Source organism: Anolis carolinensis, unplaced genomic scaffold (assembly GCF_035594765.1).
Source record: "Anolis carolinensis isolate JA03-04 unplaced genomic scaffold, rAnoCar3.1.pri scaffold_14, whole genome shotgun sequence".
NCBI classification, from domain to species: Eukaryota; Metazoa; Chordata; class Lepidosauria; order Squamata; family Dactyloidae; genus Anolis; species Anolis carolinensis.
The window spans coordinates 12,882,222-12,899,273 of NW_026943825.1; the positions used below are offsets into that span (position 1 = coordinate 12,882,222).

The 17,052-nt window shown below is 44.2% G+C and overlaps 1 protein-coding gene across 1 annotated transcript; it reads right to left on the bottom strand.

Annotated features, from left to right (window-relative positions):
• Positions 1–3,134: 3,134 nt before the first annotated feature.
• On the bottom strand, positions 3,135–10,976 carry LOC100556156 (methanethiol oxidase). The gene is made up of 9 exons (XM_016998334.2): positions 10,794–10,976; positions 10,386–10,506; positions 10,003–10,185; positions 8,868–9,046; positions 7,695–7,773; positions 7,275–7,396; positions 5,968–6,060; positions 5,633–5,751; positions 3,135–5,483 (listed from the first exon to the last, which is right to left on the bottom strand). Exons 1-9 carry the CDS (start codon positions 10,959–10,961, stop codon positions 5,321–5,323), a joined length of 1,227 nt encoding a protein of 408 aa, XP_016853823.2. The 5' UTR covers positions 10,962–10,976; the 3' UTR covers positions 3,135–5,320.
• Positions 10,977–17,052: the final 6,076 nt, after the last annotated feature.

The following is a 17,052-nucleotide window of genomic DNA, read 5'->3' on the forward strand; positions in this document are numbered from 1 at the left end:
GTGAACAAAGGCAGAAGGGGATTGGACTCAATGACCCAAAGGGTCTCTGTCAACCCTCTTTTTATTGTTGTTGTTGTTGTTATCTATTATTATTATTATTATTATTATTTCTCGGTGGCCAACCATAGTTTTGCCCTCCAACGGTCCGAAGGATTGTGAACTGGCCCCCTGTTTAAAAAGTTTGGAGACCCCTGATCTAGGCATTCAAATGGACAGATAGGCCATTTGGCACAACATAGTACAAATTATACAAATTCAACCATGAAAGGGCTATATATCTAACCTACCTTACATTGCCTAAACTCAGGCAAGTTTTTACAGCCCTACAATTCCAAAGTATGCCCTCAGCAGTGCTGGATGGTAGATACTCGGGCACTCCTTTGGCTAGCCAGATATGCGTATGCGGGCTCCCCAGAAATTCAAGATCTGTCCCACTACTTGTTCGCCTTCCCCGTATACTCTGCACCAAGAAATAACCTCTTAGGGCCTATTCTTTGGGACCTACAATCAAACACGGTTGCAGAAAAAGTCTTCCACCTTTTATCCGATACCAACTCCACAATCACTTATAAGCTTTCTCTCTTTACCCTGGCAGCAAATAAAAAATCAGGGCAAGACTGATTGCAAACATTGCCATCGACTGTGCCAGGGATGCTTTTATCTAACCTGAGTGGGGTTGGTTTCCTCCAAGGGGTCCTTACTTAAGTATTTTAACATGACTGATACTTTATACATGGTTATATATTTTTTACGGCGCTCCATGCAGTCATGCCAGCCACATGACCTTGGAGGTGTCTACGGACAACGCTGGCTCTTCGGCTTAGAGCTTCTCCCCAACTTCATGCATACCTCACATGTCAACTTTTTCCAAAAACCAGGTGAGCTTGCAAATGTTAAAAAAGAACAATTGCAAACAAAAAGAATCAACCATAGATGGAATTAAAACATAACTCGGCTTCCCTAGATGGCCAGGCGCCACCATCAGCAGCCACAAAACCTCAACAAAAAGAGGAATCGTCTGACTTGGCAGACCTTAACCATCCACGGGCTCCGTTCCTGCCTCTTCAGCGATAGCTCAACCTTTTTGTTTTTGACAGCAAAACACATGGCTCTGCTTACGTGCTTTTTGCACTTTTCTGAAGAAGCCAAATGCATCGCTGAGTCCCTTTGGGGAGATAGGGCAGGATATAAATAAAGTTTTATTATATTACTAGCTTGAGTACTCAGCGGTGCCCGGGTTATTTGAAAAGGGCATTGTTTGTTTCTGGATGCTTGATAATATCAATTTGGTCGTACGTTATGTTATTTCTTAGAAAAATACTCAGAATTTCCTGTTGTTTTTAATGAATGCTCTCATTAGAAAATGCACAAGGATGTGGGTAAACTACAATTCCCAAAAGTCTTGGGTTAACCTTCCCAAAACTCCGCCAGTATTCACAATTGGCCATGTTGGGTCTGTGTGTCAAATTTGGTCCAGATCTGTCATCTGCTGAGTTCAGTGTTCTCTGAATACGGGTGAACTATAACTCTCTGATGCTAAGGTCAATCACCCGCAAATCCTGCCAGTATTCACAGTTAGCCATGTTGTGTCTGTGTTACAAGTTTGGTCCAGATCCGTCACTTGGTGAATTCAGTGTTTTCTGAATACGGGTGAACTATAACTCTCTGATGCCAAGGTCACTCATCCGCAAATCCTGCCAGTATTCACAGTTGGCCATGTTGTGTCTGTGTTACAAGTTTGGTTCAGATCCATCACTTGGTGGATTCAGTGTTCTCTGAATACGGGTGAACTATAACTCTCTGATGCCAAGGTCACTCATCCGCAAATCTGATTGACCTGATGCCAAGGTCAATCATCCCCAAACCCTGCCAGTATGCAAATTTGGCCATATTGAGTCTGTGTGCCAAATTAGTTGCAGGTCCATCATGGGTGGGGTTAAGAGTGCTCTTAGAATGCAGGTGAACTATACATCCCAGTCCCTACAACTCCTAGAAATCATGGTGAATTCTCCCCAAACCTCTCCAGTATGTTCAGTTGCTGATCAATTCCTCTGTTTGCTGTATGCCATAGGAAAGAGTAGGAAAGGGCTAATGGAGAGGCAGTGGGCGGGGTCATGCAAATAGAGAAAGAAAGGAACACTGGGATGTGCTCGCTGTAACCTGCAATATTCTTGGAGGGAGTGATTTGGTGGCTCCACAACACTGGGAACTATAGGCCAGAGGCTGTCTGTGTAAGCCACATACACACATACATACACATACAGATACCTGTGCCACATACACACATACAGATTTTCACTTTTATTGTGTGTATAGATATATTATGTTTGAGAGAAGTGGCTTTTTGGAGACTCAGATTTCACTATTTGTTCAGACATGTGGAGATGAATGTGTTTATGTTTTTTAAAATGTTAAGACACCAGTTCTTTCCCTGCCTGGAGAAATACATTTGAGGGAAGACTATACGCTTAAATGCATGACATCAACATTTTAATCCCCAAACTATTAAGCGGAACCTCAACCCTAATTATTACTCCAAGCCATTGATGAGTGATATTCGCTAACAGGGAAGTTGCAGTGCTTGAAACAAAAGGCTTTGTTTCAAGTGACTCTGCTTTCAAGAAATCCCTGCATCCAGTATCTATTTATGTCTTAAAATGGGGGCTGTGAACCCCACTTTTGTGGCCTTTAATGCCTCTCCTCAAACAAACAAAAAAGTATGATTCCTTCCCAAAACAATGGCATAACGGCCCCATGTATGAACACATGAGAAAACTCACCATGAGCATAATAATAAACAACAGGAAAAACTCAGTCGCTATCAGGACCTCAAGATTGAACTGCAAAGGCTCTGGCAGAAACCAGTGCAGGTGGTCCCGGTGGTGATGGGCACACTGGGTGCGGTGCCAAAGGATCTCAGCTGGCATTTGGAAACAATAGACATTGACAAAATTATGATCTGCCAGCTGCAAAAGGCCACCCTACTGGGATCTGCGCGCATCATCTGAAAATACATCACACAATCCTAGATGCTTGGGAAGTGTTCAACTTGTGATTTTGTGATATGAAACCCAGCATATCTATCTCGTTTGCTGTGTCATACAATGTTGTTGTGTCAATAATAATAATGATGATAATGATAATAATACTCATACTTTATTTATATTCTGTTATATCTCCCTGAGGGGACTCAGGGCGGATTACAGAACACACGTACAGCAAACATTCGATGCCGATATACAATTAACAAGGACAGAGAATAAACAGAAGTAAAGGCTTTTGCCATCTTTTCCATTTCCGGCATCTTGAGGCTGTGCTCAACTCTGGAGGGTGCTGTCGCTCCATCTTCCATGCCAAGGAGATTTGCTGTCCTTAGTCGTCCTCCAATCGAATTGCCTGGCATGTCCTTATGGACGCCTTTATTACCCCCCCCCCCCCTGCTTAAAGCAGTACGTATTTATCTACTGTGCTAGGTGGGCAGGGAGCTGGTACTGATGGCGGGTGCTCACCTCAACCCGGGCTTGAACTGTTGACCTTCCGATCGGTAGGATTTTCTGCAGCTAGGAGTTTAGCCTGCTGTGCTAAGCCTGGCTCCCTCTTGTACCCCTCTTGTCTTCTGCAGTCCTTCCCAAAAGAGACTCTAGAGAAGGGGCCATTGGTGAGGATGAGAGAAGAATTGAATGGCATTTGAAATAATAATGGGAAATACATAAGTGGGAGCCTTCTGTCTTGTCGATTCCAAATTTTCAGTCCAATTAAGAATAGTGACTGCTTTGTGGTTTAGTGTGAATTTTTGTTGCTGCTAGAAACATGCAGATCCATTATATTGCAGTGGGTTGGCTTGGTGATATCTGAAACCCTTTTCGTTTGTGGCATGTGAGCATGGATTATTTGTATTCTATTCAGCCAACTTTAGTTAAAAAGAGCAAAGCTTTCTATGATTCAGAACAACAAGTGGTAGGTGTAATAAAGTATGAATGTTTGGTTTATAGATGTTATGTTTAATTGTGTGTTTGTGTTTTAAAAGGGTAAGTATTACAGTTATTGCTTCTCTGCACTCAGAGGCTGGTTGCCATGGAGAAGTAGGCGGAGCCAACAGCCGTTTTGTTGAAGAAGTGCAGAGTTTAAAGAAGGAATTCAGTCTGTGCTCTGATGAGGCACAGGGAAGATTGATCCTAGGTTGAAGGGATCAAGGGACTCAATTGTTCATTTTGAGTCAGTTTAAAATAAGTCTGGTAACTTATTTTAAGTAGTCTGTGTCCTGATAAGGAACAGAGAATCTGTGATCATATATCACAGGGGTCACTGCGGGTTTAATAGTAGCAGAGGATGAAGTTCTAACTACTTTAAGTAAAAGAAGTAACACTTTAGGGAGTTTGACTCCGCTCATTCTAGTATTGTAACTTTAATGAAAGTGCCTCTAAGTGAGAAACAACAATTGTAACCACTAAGCTCTGTGCCTGAATAAACTTGTTATTGTTCCTCCAACATCTAAGCCTCTGTTGCATATATTATAAACTAAGTTACACTACCATCTAAAGAAGAAGAAGAAGAAGAAGAAGAAGAAAGAAAGAAAAGTAAAAGGTCTCCTCTCTGAGTCTTTGGTGGTTGCATCTCCTCAAATTGGTGGCAGCGGTGGGATCAAAAGATTCCCCCCTGCCTGAAAGAACTTTAGTAGTTATTAGCTCCCTTACAGTAGGTCTGCCAGCCATCTAACCCTCATTTCAAAGAAAAGTCTTATTATCTTTCCAACTACTTTTATTTGTTAGCAGGATCAGCCTATTTATAATATTCTTTATCAGATCTGAGGATGTCCACAGAACCTTCCTTATTAAGGGCCTTCCACTCCAAGCTGGTCATAGGAAGGTAAGGAAATAGAGGAAAGGACAGAAAGTATAAGACAGGGAAAGAAGAAAGGAGAAGGTGAGAAGGGGAAAAAGGAAGGAAGAAAATGGAAGGAGGTTATGGGGAAAAGCAAGGGAAGAGAGGAAGAAAAGTGAGAGGGGAATGTATTTGAGGGAAAGGGAGAAAGGAAAGAAAGAGACATGGAGAGAACCTGCCCACCATCACCAGAGCGTTGCCATTGTGAGGTTGCCCCTCTCAGAGATGGAGGAGGAAGGAAGTCGGCAGGCAGCGGCAGCCAGGATACCCAGAGAATGATGGGGATATATAGTAGGAGTATTTGCATAACAGTTGCTTGCCTCATGTTGACCTTCATAGCATGACTTCCAAGGATTGTAGACAGCAAGCACTGAAGACAGAAGAATTGGATAGACCTCGATTTGTGGAGTGTTTATGCCGCAGATATGAAGGAGGCACACTACTCCCAAATGTCGGAGGTGCAGTCCCCACCGGGATAACGCATCTCTTCCGCCCGAGCTGGACCAAATGGTTCTTGCCCAAAATCCACTAGGAATTCCCGATTCACAGAAAGGCCGCCTCGCACGGTGTCCACATCCAGCTGAAGCATGACCGAACCTTTCCTGAAAAAGACATAATGCATGGCAAAGTCAAGATTGTGTGCCATCAACTCGTTTCTGACCCTTATTATGAGGTTTTCTGGGATGGATGCATACAGATGAGGCCTTCCTTTGCGGTGGAAAGAGTGTGCCTCACCCAAGGCCACTCTTACCTGACCAACTCAGGGTAAAACTGCTTGTCCCAAGGTGTGTAAAGAGCGGTGGTGATGAAGAGACGGGCGCCATCCAAGCTCAGCTGCAGTGTTTGAGGTCCTCCTTGGACCTTCTTGCCCTAAAGACAGCAGGGAAGAAATACCCCAGGATTAGGAAACATGTAAAACAGACTAGGATACATGGAAAGGCCCGTTTTGTCTGCTGGCTCTCCCAAAATCAAGTCGTAAATGAAATGGAGCAAATTCAAGATTGGTTTCAGTTTTGGAACTGCAGCCACTTCCCGTTTTGTTCTCTCTCCAGATCTGCCTGCTCCGTCGTCCATTTCGGACCTTACCTGGATCACAAAGGGATCGGGTTGGCAGTCCAGCTCCGGATCTTCTAGGACGGTTACGGGACCCCCTTTCTGAAGGCTTCCCCCCACAAACACCTAAAGATCCAAAAGAGACGTGGTCATTCGAGAACTAAAAGCAACAGGGGTGAAGAAATTGGAGTCCCTGGACTTGGACACCAGTCCCCACCATCCCCGGCCAGAGGCCAGGTTAATGGGGTCCATCATCTGGAAACATGTGCAAAGAGCTAAGAACGTCTAAGGTTCTTTTTCTAAGCAGGGGGGAATCTTTTGAAATCCCACTGCTGCCACCAATTGTAAAGATGTCAGAAAGGGGGGAAATCTTTTTTTAAAATCCCACCGCTGATACCAATTTCGGAGATGTGGAGGAGTTCCTATTAATTAATTATATTTATATTATATATCTGCTGCCACTAGTATAAAGATGTTTTTGTTTAATCGCTGCTACCAATATAACAATGTTTATTTTAAACGCTGCCACCAAATTACAGAGGTTTTATAATGCTGCCACCAAATGTCAAGGGGACCATCAATTATTGCCACCACTATAAGAATACGTAGCCACTAGTTACTTAGAGAGGAGACTTTTAAAATTTTATTTTTCTTTGTTTTTGTTTGCTTTTGTTGGTAAAATAGATGACAGAAGCTGAGATGTTTAAAAGAACAATAACACGTTTATTGAGGCACAAGCTTAATGGTTACAATAACTTCTTCTTGTTTGAGGCACTTAGATTGACAGTTGCAATAACAGAATGAGGTGATTCAAACTTCCTAAAATGTCATTTCTTTCTCCATTGCTTTAACCTGCAGTCACCCTGTGAATTTCAGTCACAGACTACCTGTTCCTTATCTGGAAACAGACTACCTTAAAATAAGTCACCAAACTTATTTTAAACTTGACTCAAAATCCAATCTTTGAGCCACCCTGATTCTCCAACTGAGAATCAGTCTTAACTGCTATTCCTCCAATTACAGACTACCTTAAAATAAGTCACCAAACTTATTTATCCCTGATCCCCTAACTTAGGATCAGCCTTCCCTGAGCTTCAACAGAGCCCAGACTAAAATCAACCTTCCCTGTGGTTCTCTGACCACACACACTGAGTTTCCCTCCAAATTTTACTCTCTCTTCAGCTAAACCAGTTGGCTCTGCCTATTTCTCCATGGCAACCAACTCATGGTGCAGAGCAACTGAAATATTAACCCTTTTAAAACACAGTTAAACATGTCATCTGTAAATAAAAAATCACACTTCATTACAAAATGTAAATAGGAAAAGGTTCCAAACTTACTTGCCCGACCAGTTTGGGGCAGTGCGGGTCAGTGATATCGTATTGCCGGACATCGCCATGAATCCAGTTGCTGCAGTAGAGGAACCGGTCATCCAGGGAAATGACAATATTGGCAGTGAACCCTGGAGAAGGAACAGGATCATTGAGTCACTGGAGACTCCAAAGGCCATCCAAACCCCTTCTACCAGGGTAAAAACACAATCCAATCCCTCCCAACAAATAAGCATCCAGCCTCTGCTTCAAGACCTCCAGAGAAGGAGACTCCACCAGACTCCTAGGAAGCATTTCCCCCCATTGAACAGCTCTTCCAGTTAGGACCTTCTTCCTAATGTTTACGTGGAATCTCTTTTCCTGCAGTTACCATTCATTGGTCCATATATACGCAACTTGATAATACTATAGTTCTAAATTGCTGCTAACCTGGCATTTCAGGGTAGAGCCATCCTGATACTTTCTTGTTTGGGATTTGGATCACTTTCTCAGCCGTCCAGCATCCATCCTGCAGTGAAAAACAAACTGACCAGTGAAGTGGCCAGAAAAATGCACGTCCCCCACCATGTTTTTTCTTGGATGGAGTTTGTCTTTGCGTTCTCATGAGCCCGAGAGAGACAGAGAGTTCCCACAACAGAGTAGAAATCCAACCCCAGGCTTGCTGTGAGCTTTTCGGGCTATATGACCATGTCCCAGAAGCATTCTCTCCTGACGTTTCTCCCAAATCTGTGGCAGGCACCTCTAAGGATGCCTGCCAGAGATGTGGGCAAAACATCAGGAGAGAATGCTTCTGGAATATGGCCATACAGCCCGAAAAACTCACAGCAACCCAGTGATTCTGGTCATTAAAGCCTCCGACAACAAATCCAAACCCAGCTTTCCAGGCACCAAACTATTCAATGTGTTGGATTATGGTTGTATGTGTATGAAATGTAAATCAAGTGTTTCTGCTTTTTTGCAAGAGTGTGTGTTTCAGCAATTAAACAGTTAACTGCAGGCTAGTTTTGACTGACAGCCTGTTGAGACTGCTATGACCTATGGGGCATGGTTTCCGGACTTTGGAGGTCGGAACTTCCTTCAGACTGAGGAATGTGTTTCTTATCTCTGTGTGTGTTGAGCTGTGCTTGCCGTGTGAAGAGGCTATAGAAGAATGCCAGCTCAGAGCGATGGCTTTTAAATATGTATTATAGATATTGAATAAATGTTTAGACTAGAGATGTCTTTGAGTCTGACATTGAACAGGTATTGGTGAGGCAGACGATTGCAACCAATTCATCAGGGTGCTGGTGTGCAGAGGATCGATGGTGTTTGAAGAAACCCACCCAGCACGCACCCTGACCCCCACGCTAACACAATGTCCCTGGTGCACCTCAAGCAATTGACTTGTCTCATGGCCACCTTTCCAATTTCCACCTGAGTTTTGTAGAAATGATGGATGGAACTCTCTAGGGTGAAGATAATGTAGCTGTGGACTGAGGAAGAGAATGGGTTCCCATAGTGGAGTACAGATCTGAACCCAGGCCTCCAGGCATCAAACCTTTAGACCGCCGTGGCTCCCTGCAACCAATTGTATTGCCTCGGAGCCTCCCTTTCCCTTTTCACCTTTGTTTTGAAGAAATGGTGGATGGAGCTCTCCAGAAGGCAGACTACGTAACCGTGGACCGAGTTGGGGTTATGCAAGAAGCGGATCTCAGTCGGGGTCGAATCTTCACCCATGTCGATTGTTTGGAGGAGACGGTGGGTGGTCCAATCCCAGACATTGAGGTGGCGGCCGTAGCGCCCTGCAGACAAACAGGATCCAGGGTTATCCAAAGCGGAATAGAGGGAAACTATAGCTTCCTCCAATCTGGACACTATCCTTCTCTTAATGCAGCAGAGAATCACATTGGCTTTTTAAAGTGCCATGTCACACTGCTGGGTTGTGTTCATCTTGTGGTCTTCTAGAACTTCTCGATGCCTCTCACATGGACGTGTCGCCAAAGGATTCCCCCAGGTCATGGAAGGTGATTTAATGCTAATCTAGGTGATTAATTACAACATTCACACTGGCCTCCAACAGACAAGAGTTCTTTCCCCCACCCTGGACCTTCCACTGATATACGAGGGCTATCCAGAAAGTAGGTTAAGTTTTGAATTTTAAAAAGGACAAAGTATAGGATAAATCATTTACCATATGCAGCTGAAAGACACATTCCAAGACTACAATCTCATGTAACCCCCATTTAAATTTAGCCACGTTTCTTATAGATAAATGAGTTTGAAAAGTACTGCCCCAGTAAATTTGCCGCCTCTCTCCTCCGTTTCCAACAATGGGGGCGTGGCTGTCAGCGCAGCGTTTTGGCTACGCTGCAGGAAGGGGGAAGAGCTGAGGACACAAGCGGGAATTTACTGGAGAAGTACTTTTCAAACTGATTTATCTATATGAGACGTGCCTAGATTTCAGTGGGGATCACATGAGATTGTATTCTTGGAATGTGTCTTTCAGCTGCATATGGTAAATGATTTATCCTATACTTTGTCCTTTTTAAAATCCAAAACGTAACCTACTTTCTGGATAGCCCTCGTATATACCTTCCTCGTTTAGTTTCTCTATATATCTCACAACCTCTGAGGATGCCTGCTATAGATGTGGGCGAAATGTCAGTAGATAATACTTCTGGAACATAGATATACGGCCCTGAAAACACACAACAACCCTGAGATTCCGGCCATGAAAGCCTTCAAAACACGTTCTTACCTTTTCTTAGATTATCTGGATCGAACCCATTGTCAAAGAACTTGATCTCCCCGATATTGCTGCTGATGAGGACATTGTGTCGCGGCTGGTACCAGAAGTCGTACATCTCGACGGGTCTATCTTCTGGACACTCCCAGGTTCCTTTCACTTCCCAAGTTTCCGGATCCAAAAGGAGAAGTCCACCTGGAGCAAAAATCACCCACCACTGGTGTCAGAAGGTTGTGTGTTTGCAAAGTGCATTCATATTATTTATATCCTTCTTTCACACCAATGATTGAGATTCAAGGCAGGTTACTTATTACTATACTAGCAGATTTTTTGTAGTTTCCCCCTATTGTAGAGAGCTGAATGTAATCCCAAATAGGCATTTATGCCTCCAGTACCTTTTCCGTTGCCAAATGCATCTCCAATGGCGCTGACCATAATCTCCCCACTGCTCAAGCAATGTGAGCTGTTTAAGAAAAACAGGTTGGTTTTCCTGATAGTTTCACGGGGTTCGATGATCTGGTGAGATGTTGGAAAGAGAGGAAGAAGGTCATTTCATCATCCCTTAAGATGTGGAGTGCATCTTCTATATGATAGCATTAATACAATTTGATCTCATTTTGATTTCCATGGCTCAATGCTATAGAATCCTTTGAGTTGTAGCTTTGCAAGGTTTATAGCCTTCTCTGGGCAAGTTGCCACTGCCTCGCAAACTACAACTCCCAAGACTCCATAGCTGGGAACTGCATATGTTTCACAAAGTAGATAGCCCCTGATGGTTTCCCCATGTGATTCCTTGACCTTACTTTGCACAAGCTGGGAGCGCACAGGTCAGAGCCCGTGTCCACCACGTAAACACGGCCGGAGGACCAGGCTGGGATGACCAGGCGGTTGCGCTCCTTGCAGGTGTCCCCGAAGGAGCTGCTGGAAGCGTTCCAGCCTGCGTGACAGAGTTCGTCATCCAGGAAAGGCATGCGCAGGCGGTGGATGACCTGTCAGGGAGACGAAGAAGATGTGGAATTGGAAAATTAGGCAGAGAAGGGTCAGAACACAAGCTGGGACACCACAATTGAAGGAAGATGTTGACTCTAAGCTGGAGTGTGTCCAGAGGAGGAGCAAGGGTCTGGAGAACAAGCCCCATGAGGAGCAGCTTAAATTGCTGGGCATGTTTAGCCTGCAGAAGAGAAGGCTGAGACATGATGAGGGCTAGGAATAAAAATGTGAGGGAGTAAGCTTGTTTCCTATTGTTGCCTTATTGTACTGTCCCAAAGGCTTGGTCCCAAGTTTTTACCGTCTTTCTGAGGGACAGGTGGGAGTGGGCTGATCTAATCTCCCCAGGGAGGGAGTTCCATAGCCAAGGGGCAATCACTGAGAAGGCCCTCTTTCTCATCCCTGCCAATCGTGCCTGTGATGGTGGTGGGACCGAGAGCAGAGTCTCCCCAGAAGATCTTAATCTCTGTGGTGGTTCATAGAGGGAGATGCGTTCAGATAGGTAAACTGGGCCAGGGTTGTTAGGGCTTCATAGGACAAAGCCAGCACTTTGAATTGTACCTGGTAGCGAACTGGCAACCAGTGAAGCTGACGCAACATGGGAGTTGTGTGCTCCCTTTATGCCTCCCCAGTTATTAACCGGGCTGCTTCTCATTGGACTGTTTGAAGCTTCTGAACAGTCTTCAAAGGCAACCCCACGTAGAGCGCCTTGCAGTAGTCTATCCTAGATGTAACAAGAGCGTGGACCACTGTGGCCAAATCTGACTTCCCAAGGCACACAGGTTTTAATTGTGCAAAAGCCCCCCTAGCCACTGCCGAAATCTGATGTTCTAGGCTTAGCGATGAGTCCAGGAGGACTCCCAAGCTGCGAACCTGCGCCTTCAAGGGGCATGTGACCCCATCCAGCACAGGCTGTAACACTATACCCTCTTTGGCCTTACGATTGACCAGGAGGACCTCTGTCTTGTCTAGATTCAACTTCAGTTTGTTTGTCCTCATCCAGACCGTCACAGTGGCCAGGCACCGGTTCACAACCTGGACAGCCTCCTTAGCATCTCATGAAAAGAGTTGGACATCATCTATGTACAGATGGCATCAAACTCCAAAATTCTGGATGATCTCGCCCAACGGCTTCATGTAGATGTTAAACAACATGAACCCTGCGGGACACCACAGAACAAGGGCTGTTGTTCTGTAGTGTTGAAGTACCATGACTGCAAGAGATATCATAAAGGAGATTTTAGCTGGAGTGCATGCAAGATAATCTCTCAAAGTATGAGAGTCAAAGTATGTATGCTCTGTCAGCCTGATCGTGCAACAAAAGCTCCTCCGTGGCTTGATGGATCTGAACCAAACCTCACACATAATTAGACCCTTTGTTATCAAACTTATACCAAACACAGACTCCAAGGAAGAAAAACAAGGCGCAGAATGAACACCCAAGCCCTTCAGGAGCCCTCCAAACAAGCCCTTTTCCAAACAACACTCAAAGATCATCTACCCACAGAACACCCTGAAAATGTTGAGGAACATTGGAACAAACTGAAGACCTCCATCATCACAGCCTGCGAAGAAAGCATTGGATACCAAACTAAGAAACATCAAGACTGGTTTGATGACAACGACAAAGAGATCCAACAGCTAATTGATAACAAAAAGAAAGCCTTCCAAACATGGCAGAGAGACACCAACTGTGCTGCCAAGAAAAAGATCTATGCCAGTGCAAAAGCTGGGGTCCAAAGAAGGACCAGAGAACTCAAGAACATCTGGTGGACAAAGAAGGCTGAAGAAATCCAACACCTTGCAGATACCCATGACGCTCAGGGATTTTTCAAAGCCACAAAGATCATTTACGGACCAAGAAACCATGGCATACAGCCTCTACGCTCATCAGATGGAACCAAAATTCTGAAGCACAAAACATCAATTGCACTACGTTGGAAAGAGTACTACCAGAACCTGCTGAATCGCAACTCCAATGTGGCCGAAGAGACCCTCTCACAAATCCCGCAACAACAAGCCAGGGATGAGCTTGCAGCACTGCCTATTTTGGAAGAAGTCAGCAATGCCATCAGCCAACAAAAAAACAATAAAGTCGCGGATCTGATGGGATTCCTGCCGAAATCTTCAAAGAGGGTGGACCTGAGCTGATACATCAACTCCACCAGCTCAGTGAAAAAGTGTGGATGACCGAGAAAATCCCAGCAGACTTCAAGGATGCCACCATCATCACCCTTTTCAAGAAAGGGGACAGAACAGACTGCGGGAACTATTGTGGTATCTCCCTTCTAACCTCCGCCAGGAAAATCCTCGCAAGAATCCTTGCAAACAGCCTTCTCCCTGTTTCAGAAGACACCCTCCCAGAATCCCAGAATGGCTTCCGCCCCTCCAGAGGAACAGTGGACATGATCTTCATTGCACGACAACTCCAAGAAAAAAAAGAAGTATCAAACTTAAATGAATTGTGAGGTTGGCCTCCTCGGAGCTGGAGACAGGAGAAAGCAATGTCAGGTATATAGACTAGTCTATATATATAAAAATGTAATGTGTGTTTTTCCCATGGAGTAAACAACAAAACCAAATCACACCAAATTTGGCCACAAAAGACATAGTCATCCAATCTATGTCTTTTCATAAAAAAAACCTAGAAAAATAAAGTCCAAATAACAGAAAACGCCCAATTGCTTACCACGCATGCGGGAACTGAAACAACTACATCACCCAGAGGACCTCATATCTGTGCGCGGAGCCTAACACCACTTTTAAAAAACCTTTCCATGGTAGAACAGCCTTGCAGCTTCAAAGCCAAGCTGCTTCCTAACCAGAGGGATCCTAACCACCAGACTACTGCACAGCAATGCATGGCCGGGCACAGCTAGTTTGCTATAAAATAAGATTTACCTGGCAATAACATGGTGATTCCGGATCCACGTCCACCGTGGCCAAATAGTCAGGTTGACGAGACTCGGTTCCGGATAAAACGCACAGTACGTACATCAGCTTTTCTCTGGGGCCTGCGGAAACAAAGTCGAGTATCAGGATCTTCAAGACAAAGATGGATTTTGTTGGATATATGGAATTGGAGCCTGAAAATATCGTCCTGACTTACCTCTCATGGCATCCAATGGTGAATCGTAGGTAGGTCCATGGTATGAGCCACGTCTCCCTGTACATTTGGGTGGAAAATAAATGATCAAGATCTGGTTTATTTACATCCAAAGGAAATACTTGGATCAAAGGAGGACCTGGATCAAAAGAGTCACGATGGAGGACCTGGAACATGTCTAGAGAGGACAAGTTTTTTCAGATAAACGAAACCCCATAAAATTTTGACTGTTATATAGTCTAGGAATTTGTCATGGTGCTCTTCTTGGGGATAATAAATATCACAAATAGAGACAGCTGGAAGTCTTACCTTTATTCGGGTTCGTCTGATCTGGATGTTTTATATCCAACGCTTTGGTCTGGATCTTAGACATCTCCTTTGCAACCTCAGTTTGTCTGACAAAGAGAAGTGTCTTTCCAGTCCCTAAAGAATGTTTATATATACAAAAGATATCTCTCCATCTTTATATATAACACATCTAAACAGCGAAGAGGAAAGCGTCTTTGCTGGAAAAACTCATTAAGGAAACGCCTGACTCTGGGTGAGAAAAACAGGGAGCAATTTCAGTGTGGTGTTTTTTTCATTGTGATCCTAACCTGCTTCATTCATTTAATTTCTGGGAGCATAACCATCCCCTCCCTTTCCAACAAACCCCTTATGTTTTGCTCCCATCGCTTCTTCCAAAAAGATAAAATAGTTTTTTAAAGGATCTTTAGGGATTTCTCATCTGCATTTTGTCAGCCGACGGCCTAAAACCCCCCGGAGTTCCCAACAAGCCTCCAAGCTCAATTTTAACAATTCCGTTTAATTCTGTGTTCATGTTTATACTTTTTAAATGCAATCTGTAATGTTTTTAGTGCTGTGCAATGCTTGTTTAAGAGTCACCTCAATGACTAATTCAACCAGAGAAATCAGCCATAGCAGAGCATTTGATGAACCAGCCTGGATACAGGATATTATTTGAGAACACAGAAATGCTGGACCATTCCAACAACTATCATGTCAGACTACACAGAGAAGCCATTGAAATCCACAAGCATGTGGACAACTTCAACAGAAAGGAAGAAACCATGAAAATGAACAAAATCTGGCCACCAGTATTACAAAACTCTAAAATCAAAACAGTAGATGGGAACCAACACTCTGAGGGCTAATGACTGAACAAAGGATGCCCCCAGGCATGAGACAAAAACCTTTCCAATGCTAATTAGGGTGATTAACTGAAACATTAATGCTGGCTTCCCAGTGACAAAGGACTCTAGCCACACCCTGGACTCTACACAGATATATATTCTTTCCTTTCCTTACTTAGTTTCTCCATACCTCACAACCTCTGAGGATGCCTGCCATAGATGTGGGCGAAACGTCAGGAGAGAATACTTCTGGAACATGGCCACACAGCCCGAAAGACATACAACAACCTAGTCACCTCAATGGATTGTCACCTTGTTGTGGTGAGGGGTTTTTCTTGTTCCAATGAACCTGCTGACGTAACTGTCATGTACTCCATGGAGGGGCCGCAGGAGAGATTCCAGACTAAAGACAATCTGAAGACCTCAATGGCGGATCAGGCGGAAGACGACATGATACATGTTACAAGGGCTGTAAAGATAGAAGAAGGCTGAAACAGATTGAGAAGCCACCCTTGTTATGTTACTCATGCTGTTGGCCCCATTTTAGGAGGCAACCCCTGGCAGTGAGACCAGGGAGAAGCCTGTTGGCAGAAACCCAGGCAAGTGACCCGCCTGAGCTGCCTATTGAGAATGAGTCCCTGCTGTGGCGAGCATACAGATCAGGCCCAATTGAAATTAGCCAGCAAGCAAGGAGATAAGGTGATTTTGGTTGTGGTAATCTCTGAGCGGTTAGACTCAATTTAACCCTCTCTGAGGGAGATTCCACCAAAAATCAGCATAGCAGCCAAAGCAAAGCTTTCAAATGCAGCAGTTACTTACACGCGGGCGAGCAAGAGAAGCCTTTGACCATTTAGGATTGCAATGGACTGCAGAGTCTCAGTAAAAGTTCAAAAAGTATTTATTCAGGTAAAAAGAACTCCATTGTAGATAGAAAGGCTTGGGAGCTGTCTAGTCTACTCTAGACTGGTTTCTAGGGAAAAATAAGAAAGGAAAAATAACAAACATCTAAATAGTTACATCTTGCCAGGAGAGATGGCGAGATGCTTCTTGTTAGCTAGAAGAACAAAGGGAGAAGAGAGAACCAAAATGGTTCCAACCTCATGGTCCAGTTTATTGGGGCCATAAAAGACATTCTGACCAATGAGAAGTTAGTGTTCCTGGAGAGTCACATTTCTACTAACTTCAAAGAGAAAAAAAAGAGAAAAAAGGAGACTTAAGTGAGCAGTGACCTAGCCCAGGTAAACTAGATGTCCCAAGGACCCGGGACTGGTTTTCTCATGCAGCAATGCCACTGGTTTGGACCCTCACCCTGTGAAGACTGTGTATTTTCCAAAAACTAGGTGAGCTTGCAAATGTTAAAAAAAGAACAATTAAAAACAAAGGAAAGATCAACCATAGATGGAATTAAAACATAACTTGGCTTCCCTAGATGGCCAGGCGCCACCATCAGCAGCCACAAAACCTCAACAGAAAGAAGAATCGCCTGACTTGGCAGACATTAACTATCCACGGGCTCCGTTCCTGCCTCTTCAGCGATAGCTCAACCTCTTTTGTTTTTGACAGCAAAACACCTGGCTGTGCTTACGTGCTTTTTGCACTTTTCTGAAGAAGCCAAATGTATTGCTGAGTCCCTTTGGGGAGATAAGGCGGGATATAAATAAAGTTTTATTATATTACTAGCTGTACCTGGCCACGCGTTACTGTGGCTAGGACTTAATTTTTCTTTTCTTTTTGTTGTATGAACGTAGAGGCATGGATGAAAGGTTGTGCTGTCAATTTTCAAGGTTGTGGGGCGTTTAGTTTAGTTGTTTTGTCCGGTGCCGTGATTCCATTACC